At 44.8% G+C, this 15,872-nt stretch overlaps 1 protein-coding gene across 10 annotated transcripts in view; it reads left to right on the top strand.

Moving 5' to 3' along the window:
- The window catches only part of tanc2b (tetratricopeptide repeat, ankyrin repeat and coiled-coil containing 2b), a 213,023-nt gene that overhangs the window by 152,388 nt on the left and 44,763 nt on the right, over positions 1-15,872 (top strand). For 6 of the 10 annotated variants that reach the window (XM_031805234.1, XM_031805232.1, XM_031805236.1 and 3 more), the window contains 3 exons: positions 50-166; positions 5,556-5,704; positions 14,091-14,295. In XM_031805234.1, the coding sequence (XP_031661094.1) occupies positions 50-166; positions 5,556-5,704; positions 14,091-14,295 (471 nt within the window). Of the gene's footprint in view, positions 1-49; positions 167-4,858; positions 5,093-5,555; positions 5,705-14,090; positions 14,296-15,872 lie in introns of those variants that run through there. The other 4 variants (XM_031805237.1, XM_031805240.1, XM_031805241.1 and 1 more) reach the window with 2 other exon arrangements.

Below are 15,872 nucleotides of genomic sequence, written 5' to 3'. Positions count from 1 at the left end.
GTGTGTGTGTGTGTGTGTGTGTGTGTGTGTGTGTGCATTCTGCTCCCAGCCCCCCTGCGGAAAGCAAAATTTGTGGAGAGCCCTCGCATTCCACAATCAGAGCTTGGCTCCCCTACACACACCTCCTGCACTGCCAAGAACCACGGCCTGGATACATACTGTCCCGGTAAGTCTGCTCTGCTCCTCAAGTCCCCGCTATGGCCTTGTTTGTTTTTCAATGTTTTTACTTTGGTATGTTTTATAGTACTGTCTGTCCATCTGTCCATCTCTGTGTCTGTGTCAGTCCGTCTATTTGCATGTGAGTGAGTGCAGATTGAATGTGTGTGTCAGAGCTAAGCAGTGTTCGGTTCTGTCTTTCACTGCATATTTTACAGGCACTGCACATCGCTAAGGTTATTAGTTGAATTGCTTTCCTGACGCTCCCCCGTTCAGGCTTTCTAGTTCGCTGACACTATTTAATCCTCTCCCTCGCTTCCTCTCTCTTTACCTCTCCCTACGTCTACCACTCCCCCTCGTGCCCTCTCTACCTCTCTCCCTCGCTCCTCTCCCACACCTCATCTTTGGTTTCTGTTTAGATCACAGCGGACCTTTCCTCTGTAGCCCTGCAGAGAGTCCAGTTCCCTCTCTCCATCCCTCCCCAATCCATCCCTCCATCCCCCTCTTTCCCACCACGGGAGGAAAACATCAACTTGGGTCAATCAAGGATAGAGCAAATCATTTCAAATGTGTTTTTTTCTGTATCGATTTTTTAAATCTTTCCTGCAATCTGGTCTCTAAGTGCAGTCATTGAGAATAGCGCCATATGGCTTGGTAGTATCTCCTGACATTTGTGTTGGGATACAATCTGCCAATATGGATTTGACTCAGATGAACACTAATCAATGGATGAAGACGTGAAGAAAAGTTTGATAGTCATCTCAATATGACAAACAGAGCACTTCACACCGTCTCCATCTGCCAGGATCTCCAAAACCTTCGCTCTATGCGTGTGTTAAGTATATTCTGATATCTGCACTCTAATGTTGTAGTGAAGAGCTTGATGTTGCATTGAATCTGCGACATAATCTGAATCAACAAGAAAAGCCTGTCTGGTAGTAGTCAGTTAAATGTGATGAAGGCATGCTGTTAGTACTGTGTGAGAGTAGTTTGGAATGATTTGAACAGGAATTCTGCTCAGTAGGGAAAAGCCAAGAAAAGATGAGCTTTGGCCTCCCACATGGAACGAATGGCAGACGCGTTAGCTTTTATCAAGAGGTCTTAGGGAACGTGTAACAGCCTGATTATGAGTTTAACATCTGATCTTAGGACAGAATACCAGACCATAGTTCCCGCTCTGCCTTGTGTGTGTGTGTGTGTGTGTGTGGACGACCAATCGGCATAGCCTCCACTGTTCTTTTACTGTACAGTGTACAACCCATTCTACTGTACCGTATGTGAACAAGTCCTCTTTGATGGCAGTAGCCATTGAGATCCGATTAAATCATTCTAATTCCTAATTCTATGGTAGTAGCCATGTAACAGTATTCCAGCGGCCCTCCTCTGCTGTGGCAACTGGTGGTATGTGTAGATGTGGGGGAATGCGGGGGCTTACTTGGCTTAACCCTCCTGTCTCACCTCACCTGTAACCCCTGATCTGCTGTGGTATGGGGGTACGGGGCTGGGGCTCCCATGCCTGCTCCACACATGGACACTCTTTCCTACTTCGGCACGAGACAGGCAGATCCAAAAATCAAGTCAAATTGTATTTGTCACATGCTTCGTAAACAACAGTTGTAGACTAAGAGTGAAATGCTTACTTATGGGCCCTTCCCAACAATGCAGAGAGAAAAATAATTACACAAGGAATCAATACACAACGAGTAGTGATAACTTGGCTATATTCATGGAGCACCCGGGCTGGAGTCAATTCCATTTCAATTCCAGTCAATTCAGAAAGTAAACCAAATTCCAATGACACATTTTCCTAATTGAAAAGCATTGAGGATAATTGCCATTGGAATTTCAATGTACTTCCTGAATTGACTGGAATTGACCCTGACCAGTACTGAGTTGGGTATGACGCTACAAGCTTGGCACACCTGTATTTGGAGAGTTTCTCCCATTCTTCTCTGCAGATCGTCTCCTCTGTCAGGTTGGATGGGGAGCGTCGCTGCACAGTTATTTTCAGGGCCTCTCCAGAGATGTTAGATCGGATTCAAGTCCGGGCTCTGGCTGGGCCACTCAAGGACATTCAGAGACTTGTCCCGAAGCCACTCCTGCGTTGTTTTGGCTGTGTGCTTAGGGTCGTTGTCCTGTTGGAAGGTGAACTTTCGCACCAGTCTGAGGTACTGAGCACTCTGGAGCAGGTTTTCATCAAGGATCTCTCTGTACTTTGCTCTGTTCATCTTTCCCTCGATCCTGACTAGTTTCCCAGTCCCTGCCGCTGAAAAACGTCCGCACAGCATGATGCTTCCACCACCATGCTTCACCGTAGAGATGGTTCCAGGTTCCCTCCAGACGTGATGCTTGGCATTCTGGACAAAGAGTTGTTGTTGTTTCTCATGGTCTGAGAGTCCTTTAGGTGCCTTTTGACAAACTCCAAGCGGGCTATCATGTGCCTTTTACTGAGGAGTGGCTTCCGTCTGGCCACTCTACCATAACGGCCTGATTGGTGGAGTGCTGCAGAGATGGTTGTCCTTCTGGAAGGTTCTCCCATCTCCACAAAGAAACTCTGTAGACCATTGAGTTCTTGGTCACCTCGCTGACCAAGGCCCTTCTCCCCTGATTGTTCAGTTTGGCCAGGCGTCCAGCTCTAGGAAGAGTCTTGGCGGTTCCGAACTCCTTCAATTTAAGAATGATGGAGGTCATTTTTTAGTACCATCTCAAGGATGATCAATGGAAACAGGATGCACCTGAGCTCAATTTTGAGTCTCATGGCAAAGGGTCTGGAGGTAAATAAGGTATTTCCGTTTTTTTTTAAATATAAATTTGCGAACATTTCTAAAAACATGTTTTCGCTTTGTCATAATGGGTTATTGTGTGAAGGTTAATGAGGAAGAGTTTCAATTTAATCATTTTTAGAATAAGGCTGTAAAGAAACAAAATGTGGAAAAAGAAAAGGGGTCTGAATACTTTCCGAATGCACTGTAGGTAGTAGGGGTGAAGTAACTGGACAACAGGATATATAATAAACAGTAGCAGCTTATGTGATGAGTCAAAAGTTAGTGCAAAAGGGGGTATATGAAGATAGTCTGAGTAGTTATTTGGTTAACTATATAGCAGTCTTATGGCTTGGGGTAGAAGCTGTTCAGGGTCCTGATGGTTCCAGGCTAGTTGCACTGGTACCGTAGTGGAGAGAACAGTATATATCTTGGGTGGATGGAGTCTTTTGACATATTTTAGGGCCTTCCTCTGACACTGCCTGGTATAGAGGTCCTGGATGGCAGGGAGCTCGGCCCCAGTGATGCACTGGGCCATACGGACTACCCTCTGTAGCGCCGTGCAGTCAGATGCCAAGCAGTAGCCATACCAAGCGGTGATGCAGCCAGTCAAGATGCTCTCAATGTTGCATCTGTATAACTTTTTGAGGATCTGAGGGCCTATGCCAAACCTTTTAAGCCTCCTGGGGGGGAAGAGGCATTGTCGTGCTTTCTTCACGACTGTGTTGGTGTGTGTGGACCACGTTAATTCCGTGGACGGCCGGGGGAGAAACCGATGCGTCTGGCCGTCTGCACAGGAACACATTCCTCCTCGCTGCCCGCCACGCCGCCAGATAGTTCCCATGGCAACCATCTGTCTCTCTCCAGGAATCTGAGCGAAGGGGACTAAGAGAGGGAGAGGGGGCAAACACACAAGCGCTCGCTATATATTCAAATTCTGTAGGAGGAGTGTAGACTGATTGAAGTCTTGCAGACAAGGAGGAATGCTTGGAGTTCCATTGAGGGCTAAGGGCATGTTTGTAAGGACCACTTTACTGTGTCTGAGTTCTGAGGGTCATATAATGTGTAGTGTGATTACTGCAGTCGCCTGTGAGTGCATTGTTGTTTATGTTGAATGCATGAATTACATAGTAAACACCATCCCAATGGCACCCTTTCACCTTGGTCTCTAATGGTCTAAACCTCTCAGGTCTGTTTACCTGTCGGACTGGTCTGACCAGTCAGTCAGAGAGAGGGGAGGGATGGTAGGGAGAGAGGGTGGGAGTCCTGGGTTGTATTCATTAGTGCAATTATTTAGTAATGAACACAAGTTTTTCTTATTGGACAAGTTGAGGTAGGTCCCTCCCTGTTTCAGCCCGTTTGCTTCCGTTTGGTTCCTTTTGAATACACCCAAAGAAAGCAGCTGTTCTAATCTACAGTGTCTCACCACTGTTTCGTTGAACACCATCACCTTCTGTCACCTGTCTTTCTTTGACATTCCCACGACCACATCAAACACCCATACACCACACACAGCAGAGAGAAACCAGCTCTTCAGCTGAGATTAACACGTTACCCAGCAACACCCCGCCCATAACAAAGTAGTCCACCAGCTGCAGTATCAGGTATTAGTTTAATAACAACATCCTGGTATTGTGCCCTCATGACCAGACCAGAGCAGGATCTAAAGAAATATAAACAGTAATGAGGACAGTGAAACCTCCAGCATTGCTAGAAGTGTCTTCTATATTATCATCATATGATAATACTGTAGTTTCAGAGGATATTCAGTCCCTCTCCAATATAGCTGTGTACATGCCAGTAGACGGTGTGAGTAGAGTGATTCACATCTACTATTTCTCTCTTGCTCTCCCTCTATCGCTCTCTCTCTCTCCCTCGATTTATCTCTCCATCTCTCTCTCTCCCTCTATTGCTCTCTCTCTTAGAAACACACACACACACAGACACGTACACACACCCTGCCCTCACACAGGTGAGGGGCGTATTCACTTACCTCATCCAAACACAACGCTGACTGTGTGGGATGGGAACAGTTGTGTGTGGAGGAATCTTTACAGGCATGTCATGTCATGGCTAGAAGGAGTTGGCTGTCTCAACGCCAGTGTGTCCAGTTCAGTCTCAATCTCAGGAGAATTTACCTCTGATGCACAGCTCTGCTCTCAGGGGTGGTTCAGGTAGAGACTGTTTCTTTTTTCTACTCTACTAGGTTTCTACTCTACTCTACTATATGCCTTCTCGAATTTGTATTCTCATTGTGATTTGTACTGAACATTTTTCAGCAGGAGAATATGTAGCTAACATGCTCAGGTGTTGCACATTTTTCTGAGTTGGGGCTTGAACAGGTTAGGAACATTTATCCAGCAGTTTGTTCCTCCGCTTCGATGTGAATCTTTTCATTTTCATGTGCTAGACTGCTCCTTCTATAGTCTATCCAAGGCGTGGTTGCCTTCCAGGTCAAGAGAGTTGGTTGACTCTGTTTTACTTGTTTCACACTCACTCACAAACACACTCCTTTTTTTCTCCACTCCCTCTCTCTTTCTCTCTCTTCCTCTTCGCCCGCCCCCTCTCTCTCTCTCTTTGTCACTTTCCCCCATACTCTCTCTCTCTTTCCCCCGACTCTCCTCTTTCTCTCTGAAGGGGAGTCAAGCGGGGAGCTGGGGCCCCCTCCGTCGGTGGATGAGGCAGCCAACACATTGATGACGCGCCTGGGCTTCCTGTTGGGAGACGAAACTAGTGAGGGGCCAGACGGAGAACATTACAGCATGGACGAACCAGACGACAGACAGGTGTGTGTTTGGCAATCCCACAATGCTAACCCCTCCTCTCTCTACTGCTTCCGCTCTGAGAGGAAAACCTCTCTCATAATTTGTGATATCTTGAGATTCCATTTGGTGTTTCTGTATTTCTGATTCAATTTGAGAAACACACATACCTGGGATGTGATAACTTCCCTTCTATCTGACAGTTTGATGAGCTCCTTGTCAAATCAAATCAAATTTTATTGGTCACATACACATGGTTAGTAGATGTTATTGTGAGTGTAGTGAAATGCTTGTGCTTCTACTTGCAATAGTGGAGTGGAGCCCTTGGCATATTCCCTATTTTGTTGCCTTACAACCTGGAATTAAAATGTATTTTTGGGGGGTTTGTATCATTTCATTTACACAACATGCCTACCACTTTGAGGATGCAAAATATTTTTTATTGTGAAACAAACAAGAAATAAAACAAAAAAACTGAAAACTTGAGTGTGCATAACTATTCACCCCTCCCCCCCCACCCCCGCCCCAAAGTCAATACTTTGTAGAGCCACCTTTTGTAGCAAGTACAGCTGCGAGTCTCTTGGGGTATGTCTCTATAAGCTTGGCACATCTAGCCACTGGGATTTTTGCCCATTCTTCAAGGCAAAACGGCTCCAGGTCCTTCAAGTTGGATGAGTTCCTCTGGTGTACAGCAAATTTTGAGTCATACCACAGATTCTCAATTGACTTTGACTAGGCCATTCCAAGACATTTAAATGTTTCCCATTAAACCACTCAAGTGTTGCTTTAGCAGTATGCTTAGGATCATTGTCCTGCTGGAAGGTGAACCTCCGTCCCAGTCTCAAATCTCTGGAATATTGAAACAGGTTTCCCTCAAGAATTTTCCTGTATTTTGCACCATCCATCATTCCTTCAATTCTGACCAGTTTCCCAGTCCCTGCCGATGAAAAACATCCCCACAGCATGATGCTGTCACCACCATGCTTCACTGTGGGGATGAGAGGTGTTGGGTTTGCTCCGGACATAGTGTTTTCCTTGATGGCCTAAAAGCTACATTTTAGTCTCATCTGACCAGAGTACCTTCTTCCATATGTTTTGGGAGTCTCCCACATGCCTTTTGACAAACAACAAACATGTTTGATAATTTCTTTCTTTAAGCAATGTCTTTTTTCTGGCCACTCTTCCATAAAGACCAGCTCTGTGGAGTGTACTGCTTAAAGTGGTCCTATGGACAGACACTCCAATCTCTGCTGTGGAGCTTTGCAGCTCCTTCAGGGTAATCTTTGGTCTCTTTGTTGCCTCTCTGATTAATGACCTCCTTGCCTGGTCTGTGAGTGTTGGTGGGAGGCCATCTCTTGGCTGGTTTGTTGTGGTGCCATATTCTTCCATTTTTTTATAATGGATTTAATGGTGCTCCGTGGGATGTTCAAAGTTTCAGATATTTTTTATAACCCAACCCTGATCTCTACTTCTCCACAACTTTGGCCCTGACCTGTTTGGTGGTGCCCCTTGCTTAGTGCTGTTGCAGACTCTGGGGCCTTTCAGAGCAGGTGTATTGTTTGTGCATTGCCAGTCAGGGGTGCCAGTAATTTTGGAGCTCACTATATATGGATGAGCGATGACTGAGTAGCATAGGCAAGATGCAATAGATGGTATAAAATACAGTATATACATATGGTATGAGTAATGCAAGATATTTATACATTGTTAAAGTGGCATTATTGAAGTGACGAGTGATCAATTTATTAAAGTGGCCAATGATTTCAAGTCTGTATTTAGGCAGCAGTCTCACTGTGTTGATGATGGCTGTTTAACAGTCTGATGGCCTTGAGATAGAAGCTATTTTCAGTCTCTCGGTCCCAGCTTTGATGCACCTTGGTGCACCTGCTGTTTCGGTTAGTTATTATTGTTTTATTTCACTGTAGAGCCCCCAGTCCAGCTCAAAATGCCTTAGATAGCTCTTTTGTCCCATCCCCCACACATGCGGAGACATCACCTGGCTTAACTGGTGCCTCCAGAGTCACAACCTCTCTAATCATCACTCAGTGCCTAGGTTTAACTCCACTGTACTCACATCCCCTTGTCTGTACATTATGCCCTAAATCTATTCTACCACTCCCAGATATCTGCTTCTTTTATTCTCTGTTCCCAACACACAAGAAGACCAGTTCTTATAGCCTTTAGCCGTACCCTTATCCTACTCCTCCTCTGTTCCTCTGGTGATGTAGAGGTTAACCCAGCCCTGTAGCCCCCAGCACTACACCCATTCCCCAGGCACTCTCATTTATTGACTTCGGTAACCGTAAAAGCCTTGGTTTCATGCATGTTAACATCAGAGATGTCCTCCCTAAGTTTGTTTTATTCAATGCTTTAGCACACTCCGCTAACCCTGATGTCCTAGCCGTGTCTGAATCCTGGCTTAGGAAGGATTCAAAAATTCCGGAAGGACACCAAACATTCCGACATGTCCATCCCCAACTACAACATTTTCCTACAAGATAGAACTGCCAAAGGGGGTGGAGTTGCAATCTACTGCAGAGAGCCTGCAGAGTTCTGGCATACTATCCAGGTCTGTGCCCAAACAGTGCGAGCTTCTACTTTTAAAAATCCACCTTTCCAGAAATAAGTCTCTCACTGTTGCCGCTTGTTATAGACCCCCCCCCTCAGCCCCCAGCTGTGCCCTGGACACCATATGTGAATTTTTGCCCCCCATCTATCTTCAGAGTTCGTACTGTTAGGTGAGCTAAACTGGGATATATTTAACACCCCGGCCATCCTACAATCTAAGACAGATGCCCTCAATCTCACACAAATGATCAATGAACCTACCAGGTACAACCCTGAATCCATAAACATGGGTGGGTGGTTGTTGTCCTTAATGATCTTTTTGTCCTTCCTGTGACATCAGGTGCTGTAGCTGTCCTGATGTGTTGTGCAAACCGCACCACCCTCTTGTTTACAGTCTGTTAAAACCTGTTGGGGCAAGGCGTTCCCCTCAGGGAACTCCACCCCCCCCGTTTAACCGAAAAGGTCGCGCAGGGAATTCAAGTATATTCTTTAGAAATATTTAACTTTCACACATTAACAAGTCCAATACCTCAAATGAAAGATAAACACCTTGTTCATCTACCCATCATGTCAGATTTTTTGTTTTACAGCAAAAACACAACATATATTTATGTTGGACCACCACCAAACCAAAGAAAAAACGCAGCCATTTTTTCCAGCCAAAGATAAAATCACAAAAGCAGGATTAGAAATAAAATTAATCAGTAAACTCTTGAAAATCTTCATCAGAGGACAGTCATATGACATGTTACACAGTACATTTATGTTTTGTTCGATAATATGCATTTTTATATCCACAAATCTCGGTTTACATTGAAGCCATGTTCAGAAATTCCTCCAAAATATCCAGAGGAATTATAGAAAGCTACGCCAGATAACAGAAATACTCATCATAAACTTTGACTAAAGATACATGTTCTACATATAATTAAAGATACACTGGTTCTTAATGCAACTGCTGTGTCAGATTCTTTTTAACCGTTACGGAAAAAGCCTAACATTGCAATAATCTGAGACGGCGCTCAGACGTAACAATATTTCTCCGCCATGTTGGAGTCAACAGAAATTCGAAATTACAACATAAATATTCCCTTACCTTTGATGATCTTTCATCAGAATGTAGTGCAAGGAGTCCTAGTTCCACAATAAATCGTTGTTTTGTTCCATAATGTCCAATACTAGTGTCCAAGTAGCTGCATTTGCTATCACTTTCAACTCACGTGCCCAAAAACTGACTGCTGGTCCAAGATAACTTGCACGAAAACTTCCAAAAGATATATTCCAGGTCGAATAAACTGGTCAAACAAAGTACAGAATCAATCTTCAGGATGTTATTATCATATATATCCAAATTCGTTTTCATCTGGGGCCGATTGGAATAGCCGTAGCACCCATAGAGAAATGTGCCACAGCAAAATGGCATTCTGTTGCGACACTGACTATTTTCCCTCCCATTAGGTCAAAGTTCACAGCAAATGCTCCATTACACTTTCTCCTGAATGAGGACGTCTAGTGGAAGGCGTAGGAAGTGTTTCCAGATCCATATCTTTTTGGGAAAGGAGGGGGCGATGACGTCAAAGTTGCCCCAACTTTCAGAATTTCAAAACTTGTTTGGAAGATTGCCTGCCCTATGGGTTCTGTTATACTCACAGACATAATTCAAACAGTTTTAGAAACTTCAGGGTGTTTTCTATCCAATAGTAATAATAATATGCATATATTAGCAATCTAGGACAGAGTTTGATGCAGTTCACTATGGGCACGCAATTCATCCAAAGTGAAAATACTGCCCCCTATCCTCATGAAGTTTTTTAATACACATATATAAACCAGGACACAACACATCAAAGGAATCTCACTAAATTGTCCTCCATCAAGGTATTTTACTTTTCCAGTTTTTCAGTTTCTCGACTGAGCATAAACTGTCTACCTCCCTAATAAGGTCATTATATAACAAAGTTCTTAAATTATTTATTTCTCTTGGTGTCTCAACTTCAGTCGTCGTTCATTAATATATTCTGCCACTTTGGTGTGCTGATATCCAGCAGGTTGACTAAGCCTAATATTTCTCTTACCACTGACTGAACCTGGGCTGCTAAGTGGCATTTGCTGCAAGAGCATTAGTGAGGTCGGGCACTGATGTTTGGGCCTGGCTGATGATTAGGCCTGGCTAACAGTTGACCAATTCATCCCAAAGGGTGTTGGAAGGGATTGAGGTGATGGCTCTGTGCAGGCCAGTCAAGTTCTTCCACACCCATCTCGACAAACCATTTCTGTGTGGACCTCACTTTGCACGGGACACTGCCATGCTGAAACAGGAAAGGGCCTTCCCCAAACTGTTGCCACAAAGTTGGAAGCACAGATCATCTAGAATGTCATTGGAACTAAGGGGCCTAGTCCAAACCATGAAAAACAGCCCCAGACCTTTATTCCTCATCCACCAAACTTTACAGTTGGCACTATGCATTCGGGCAGGTAGCATTCTCCTGGCATCCGCCAAACCCAGATTCGTCCATCGGACTGCCAGATGGTGAAGCTTGATTCACCACTCCAGAGAACATCCAATGCTCCAGAGTCCGAATGGCGGCGAGCTTTACACCACTCCAGCCGACGCTTGACATTGCGCGTGGTGACATTGCTTTCAGAGGCAGTTTGGAACTCTGTAGTGAGTGCAACCGAGGATAGACTAATTTTATGCGCTACGCCCACACAGCAAACAATTTCAAAGATTTGACTGAATAACAGTTCATACAAGGAAATCCGTCAATTGAAATAAATTCATTAGGCCCTAATCTATGGATTTCACATGACTGGGCAGGGGCGCAGCCATGAGCCTGGGTGGGCATAGGCCAACCCACTGGGGAGACAGGGCCACACACTGGAGAGCCAGGCCAAGCCAATCAGAATGAGTTTTTCACCACAAAAGGGGTTTATTTCAGACAGAAATTCCCCTCAGCCCACAGGGGAAGAAGCCCAGATGATCCCGCAGGGGAAGAAGCCGGATGTGGAGGTCCTGGGTTGGCATGGTAATATATGGCGTGTGGTTGTGAGGCTGGTTGGATGGACTGCTCCCCATCCTTCCTGACAGAGCTTGAGAGGATCTACCGAGAAGAATGGGAGAAACTCCCCAAATATAGACGTGCCAAGCTAGTAGCGTCATACCCAAGAAGACTCAAAGCTGTAAATGCTGGCAAAGGTGTGGCTAAAACGTCTGAATACTTATGTGAATGTGATATTTAAACAACAAAAACATGTTATTCATTTGCAAACATGTATAAAAACCTGTTTTAGCTTTGTCATTATGGGGTATTGTGTGTAGATTGAGGGGGGGGGGAACACTTTAATCAATTTTAGAATAGTTTGCGATGGCACTATATATCTTGCCACAATAAGTCTGTTTTTAAGCACTACAGCAGATGACCTGCTTTCTGTACCTCAAACCTAATTTGACACATCTACGTTTTACAGGAGAGGGAGAGAGAGAGAGAGACAGACAGACAATTCGAAAAACAAAAAACAATTTTGATAAACTCCTATATCTACTGGGTGAAATACCACAGAAGCAAGATTTGTGACCTGTTGCCACAAGAAAAGGGCAACCAGTGAAGAACAAACACCATTGTAAATACAACCCATGTTTACTTTCCCTTTTGTACTTGAACTATTTGCACATCGATACAACACTGTATGTAGACATAATATGACATTTGAAATGTCTTTATTCTTTTGGAGTGTAATGTTTACTGTTAATTTTTATTGTTTATTTCACTTTTGTTTATTATCTATTTCACTTGCTTTGGCAATTTTAACATATGTTTCCCATTCCAATAAAGCCTTTGAATTGATGGAGGGAGGGAGGGACGGACGGCGTTAGCCGTTGCTTCAGCTAGGTGTGTTATGGATGTATAGGTATGGGCTGACGCAGTGTGGCTAACCGATTAGACTGATAGCACATGCTATTATGCTGTAGTGGTGGGGGTGTATAGAGAGGTATGTGAGAGAGGTTCATTCAAGTGGCTTCTCACTCTAGAGAGAAGGGCCATAGGGCTCTGGTGAAAAGTAGTGCACAATGTAGGGAATAGGGTGCCATTTGGGATGCAAACCGGTGACTCATCGTGGACTCCTGCCGTGTGCACTCCCTCAAGTCAAATTTTCCAATATTTTCATCACAAATATAGCCTGCCCTAAGTTTCTTTTTTTTTATCCATGAAAATACATTGAACGGCTCAAGGGCGGCAATATGAGGATATTAAAGGATACATTTCCTTTTACTGTTAAAATCAATATACGATAAACTTTCAGTTGGCCTACAGTAGGTAGGATTGTTACGGTAGCTGGGATCTCTAAAGCCTATTGGCTTAGGGAGGAAGGTGACCTTCTCAACCTCCAGAAAGCCAGCCATTAATTGCCTGACCCCTCTACACCCCTCTGCCTCTCCACGTCTCTGCCTCAGCAAGGCAAAGATCCAAGCATCCAAGTTCAATCCAATTCTACCGTGCATTTTAAGGTCAGATGGTCAGACTAATACAAGAGATGTCCCAAATGGCATCCTATTGCCTATGTAGTGCTATACATTTGAAGTAGTGCACTATATATGGAATAGGGTGCCATTTGGGATGCAAACCAGAGTGCACTAGCCCAGCAGATGGAGGTTATGCTGCTTGCTGAATAGAGGTGCTGTGTGTGTTCGTTTTCTGCTAGCTTCTCACAGACTGGCCCTGTAAATGTGCCGATTGACTGCTCTCTTCCAAACCCTGAGTACAGGGGACAGCTCTTACTGCGCCTGCCCAACTCATTGACTGTACAGGCCCCAACCCCCCTGGCCCCAGGAGTTGGGGGGGGGGGGGCAGAGATGAGAAGGAACACGTAACAGACAGCATGCGGCCTGACTTGGCTCTCTGTCTTGTCACTACAGCTCTGACTGACTCACACTGACCAGGAAGACCAGGGGCAGTCTGACTGTTACATAGACTGGATACAAAGGGGGCTAAGCAGTTGAGGCTTGGGGTTGAGTTGAGGCTTCAGGAGGGCGTATGAGGGGGAGCCATGGTCTTCTACAGTAGATCAAGTGTATATGTCATATGCACATGGTACACAGTACATTGAAATGCTTTCTTGCAGGTTCACCTCTCAACAATGTGACATAATAACAATAAGAGTAAGTAAGTTAAGCATAATAAAAAAAAATGCTCAATTGAATAAAAAGAGTACAAATAGCATAAATTTAAATACAAGGAAGAAACTCCAACTCATTTAGAGTAGGATATTTACACAGTATATTTGCACAATAAACCTGTTTTTTTAAGCACTAGGCAGCTACGTGAACTGAGAGTCCTTTACCTTACAAATAATGAATGTCTGTGTGTCTGTGTGTATGTGTGAGTGTGTAGATTAGCCATGCCAGAATGCCTCTCTCCCTGTCGTGCCCTCTCATCCTAACCTGAGCTGACATCAGGGAGGGGCACGGCAGGGGGTAGTAACATTGTGACAGGTAACATCCAATGGGGGATGGGTCAGGAACTGTGTAAAGCTCTCTCTCTCTCTCTCAGCAAGGCTGTGGAATCATTCTGCTGCAAGAGATCAAGTACTATTGGTCCTAGATAATTATACACCTACACAGAACGCAATGGAAGACAGTAGCATGGTTTCCAGTACCAGGCTCAGTGCTTACTAGAGCCAGAGATGTTTGAAACCGAGAGACTCAACATGTGATTACTTCCTCCATTACCTTGTGGTGGTAATTTGCTCCTCTCCTATTGATGGTGGGCTCAATCGTCTTGGGTTTCTGGGGTGTGTGTGTGGGCACGGGCTTGGGCACTGACTGTGTGTATTTCTCCTCCAGGACCTGGCTGGTAACCAGAGGATCAGTCCGTGCTCCACCCTGACCAGCAGCACAGCCTCCCCCCCGGCCGGCTCCCCCTGCTCCACCCTGCCGCCCGGCGCCGATGGTGCCATGCCCGGGGGTAACCAGGGCCACAAGGACCACGTCTACGGATCTGTCACCAGCCCCACCTCCACCCTGGAGAGCCGGGACAGCGGCATCATTGGTGAGGGGGAAGGGCTATATATACACACACACATGAACGCACACATGAAAAAATACACATACACATAGTCAGACCAATTCCCCCTAATGACAAAGTGAAAACAGGATTTTCTAAATTTTGGCAATAAACTGAACCTTATTTACATATGTTTTCAGACCTTTTTCTATGAGACTCGAAATTGAGCTGAGGTGCATCCTGTTTCCATTGATCATCCTTGAGATGTTTCTACAACTTGATTGGAGTCCACCTGTGGTAAATTAAATTGATTGGACATGATTTGGAATGGCACACACCTGTCTTTATACGATCCCACATTTGACAGTACATGTCAGAGCAAAAACCAAGCCAAGAGGTCGAAGGAATTGTCCATGGAGCTCTGAGATAGGATTGTGTTGTGGCACAGATCTGGGGAAGGGTACCAACATTCTTTGCAGCATTGAAGGTCCCCAAGAACACAGTAGCCTCCATCATTCTTAAATAGAAGTAGTTAGGAACCACCAAGACTTTTGTTAGAGCTGACCGCCCAGCCAAACTGAGCAATCGGGGGAGAAGGGCCTTGGTCAGGGAGGTGGCCAAGAACCCGATGGTCATTCTGACAGAGCTCCAGAGTTCCTCTGTGGAGATGGGAGAACTTTCCAGAAGGACAAACATCTCTGCAGCACTCCACCAATCAGGGCTTTATAGAGTAGCCAGACGGAAGCCAATCCTCATAAGGCACCTAAAGGACTCTGACCATGAGAAACAAGAATGTCTGGTCTAATGAAACCAAGATTTATCTATTTGACCTGAATGCCAAGTGTCTGGAGGAAACCTGGCACCATGGTGGTGGCAGCATCATGCTGTGGGGATGTTTTTCAGCTGCAGGGACTGGTAGACTAGTCAGGATCGAGGGAAAGATGAACAGAGCAAAGTACAGAGAGATCCTTGATGAAAACCTGCTCCAGAGCACTCAGGACCTCAGACTGGGGCAAGGTTCACCTTCCAACAGGACAGGATGCTCCCCATCCAATCTGACAGAGCTTGAGAGGATCAGCAGAGAAGAATGGGAGAAACTCCCCAAATACAGGTGTGCCAAGCTTGTAGCATCATACCCAAGATGACTCGAGGATGTAATCGCTGCCAAAGGTGCTTCAATAAAGTACTGAGTAAAGGGTCTGACTACTCATCTAAATGTGTTATTTCATTTTTTTTACATTTGCAAACATTTCAAAAAATATGTTTTTGCCTTGTCATTATGGGGTATTGTGTATAGATGAGAAAAAAATACAATTGAATCCATTTTAGAAAAGGCTGTAACGTAACACAATGTGGAAAAAGTCAAGGGGTCTGAATACTTTCCGAATGCACTGTACAGTCATTTTGAGAATGACACAAATATTCATTTCCACAAAGTTTGCTGCTTCAGTGTCTAGATATTTTTGCCAGATGTTACTATGAAATACTGAAGTATAATTACAAGCATTTCATAAGTGTCAAAGGCTTTTATTGACAATTACATGAAGTTGATGCAAAAAGTCAATATTTGCAGTGTTGACCCTTTTTTTTTTCAAGACCGTTGCAATCCGCCCTGGCATGCT

The sequence above is a fragment of the Oncorhynchus kisutch genome, linkage group LG25 (assembly GCF_002021735.2).
Source record: "Oncorhynchus kisutch isolate 150728-3 linkage group LG25, Okis_V2, whole genome shotgun sequence".
NCBI lineage: Eukaryota > Metazoa > Chordata > Actinopteri > Salmoniformes > Salmonidae > Oncorhynchus > Oncorhynchus kisutch.
The sequence above is the reverse complement of the archived record's forward strand: the minus strand, read 5'-3'. Positions and strand labels throughout refer to the sequence as shown.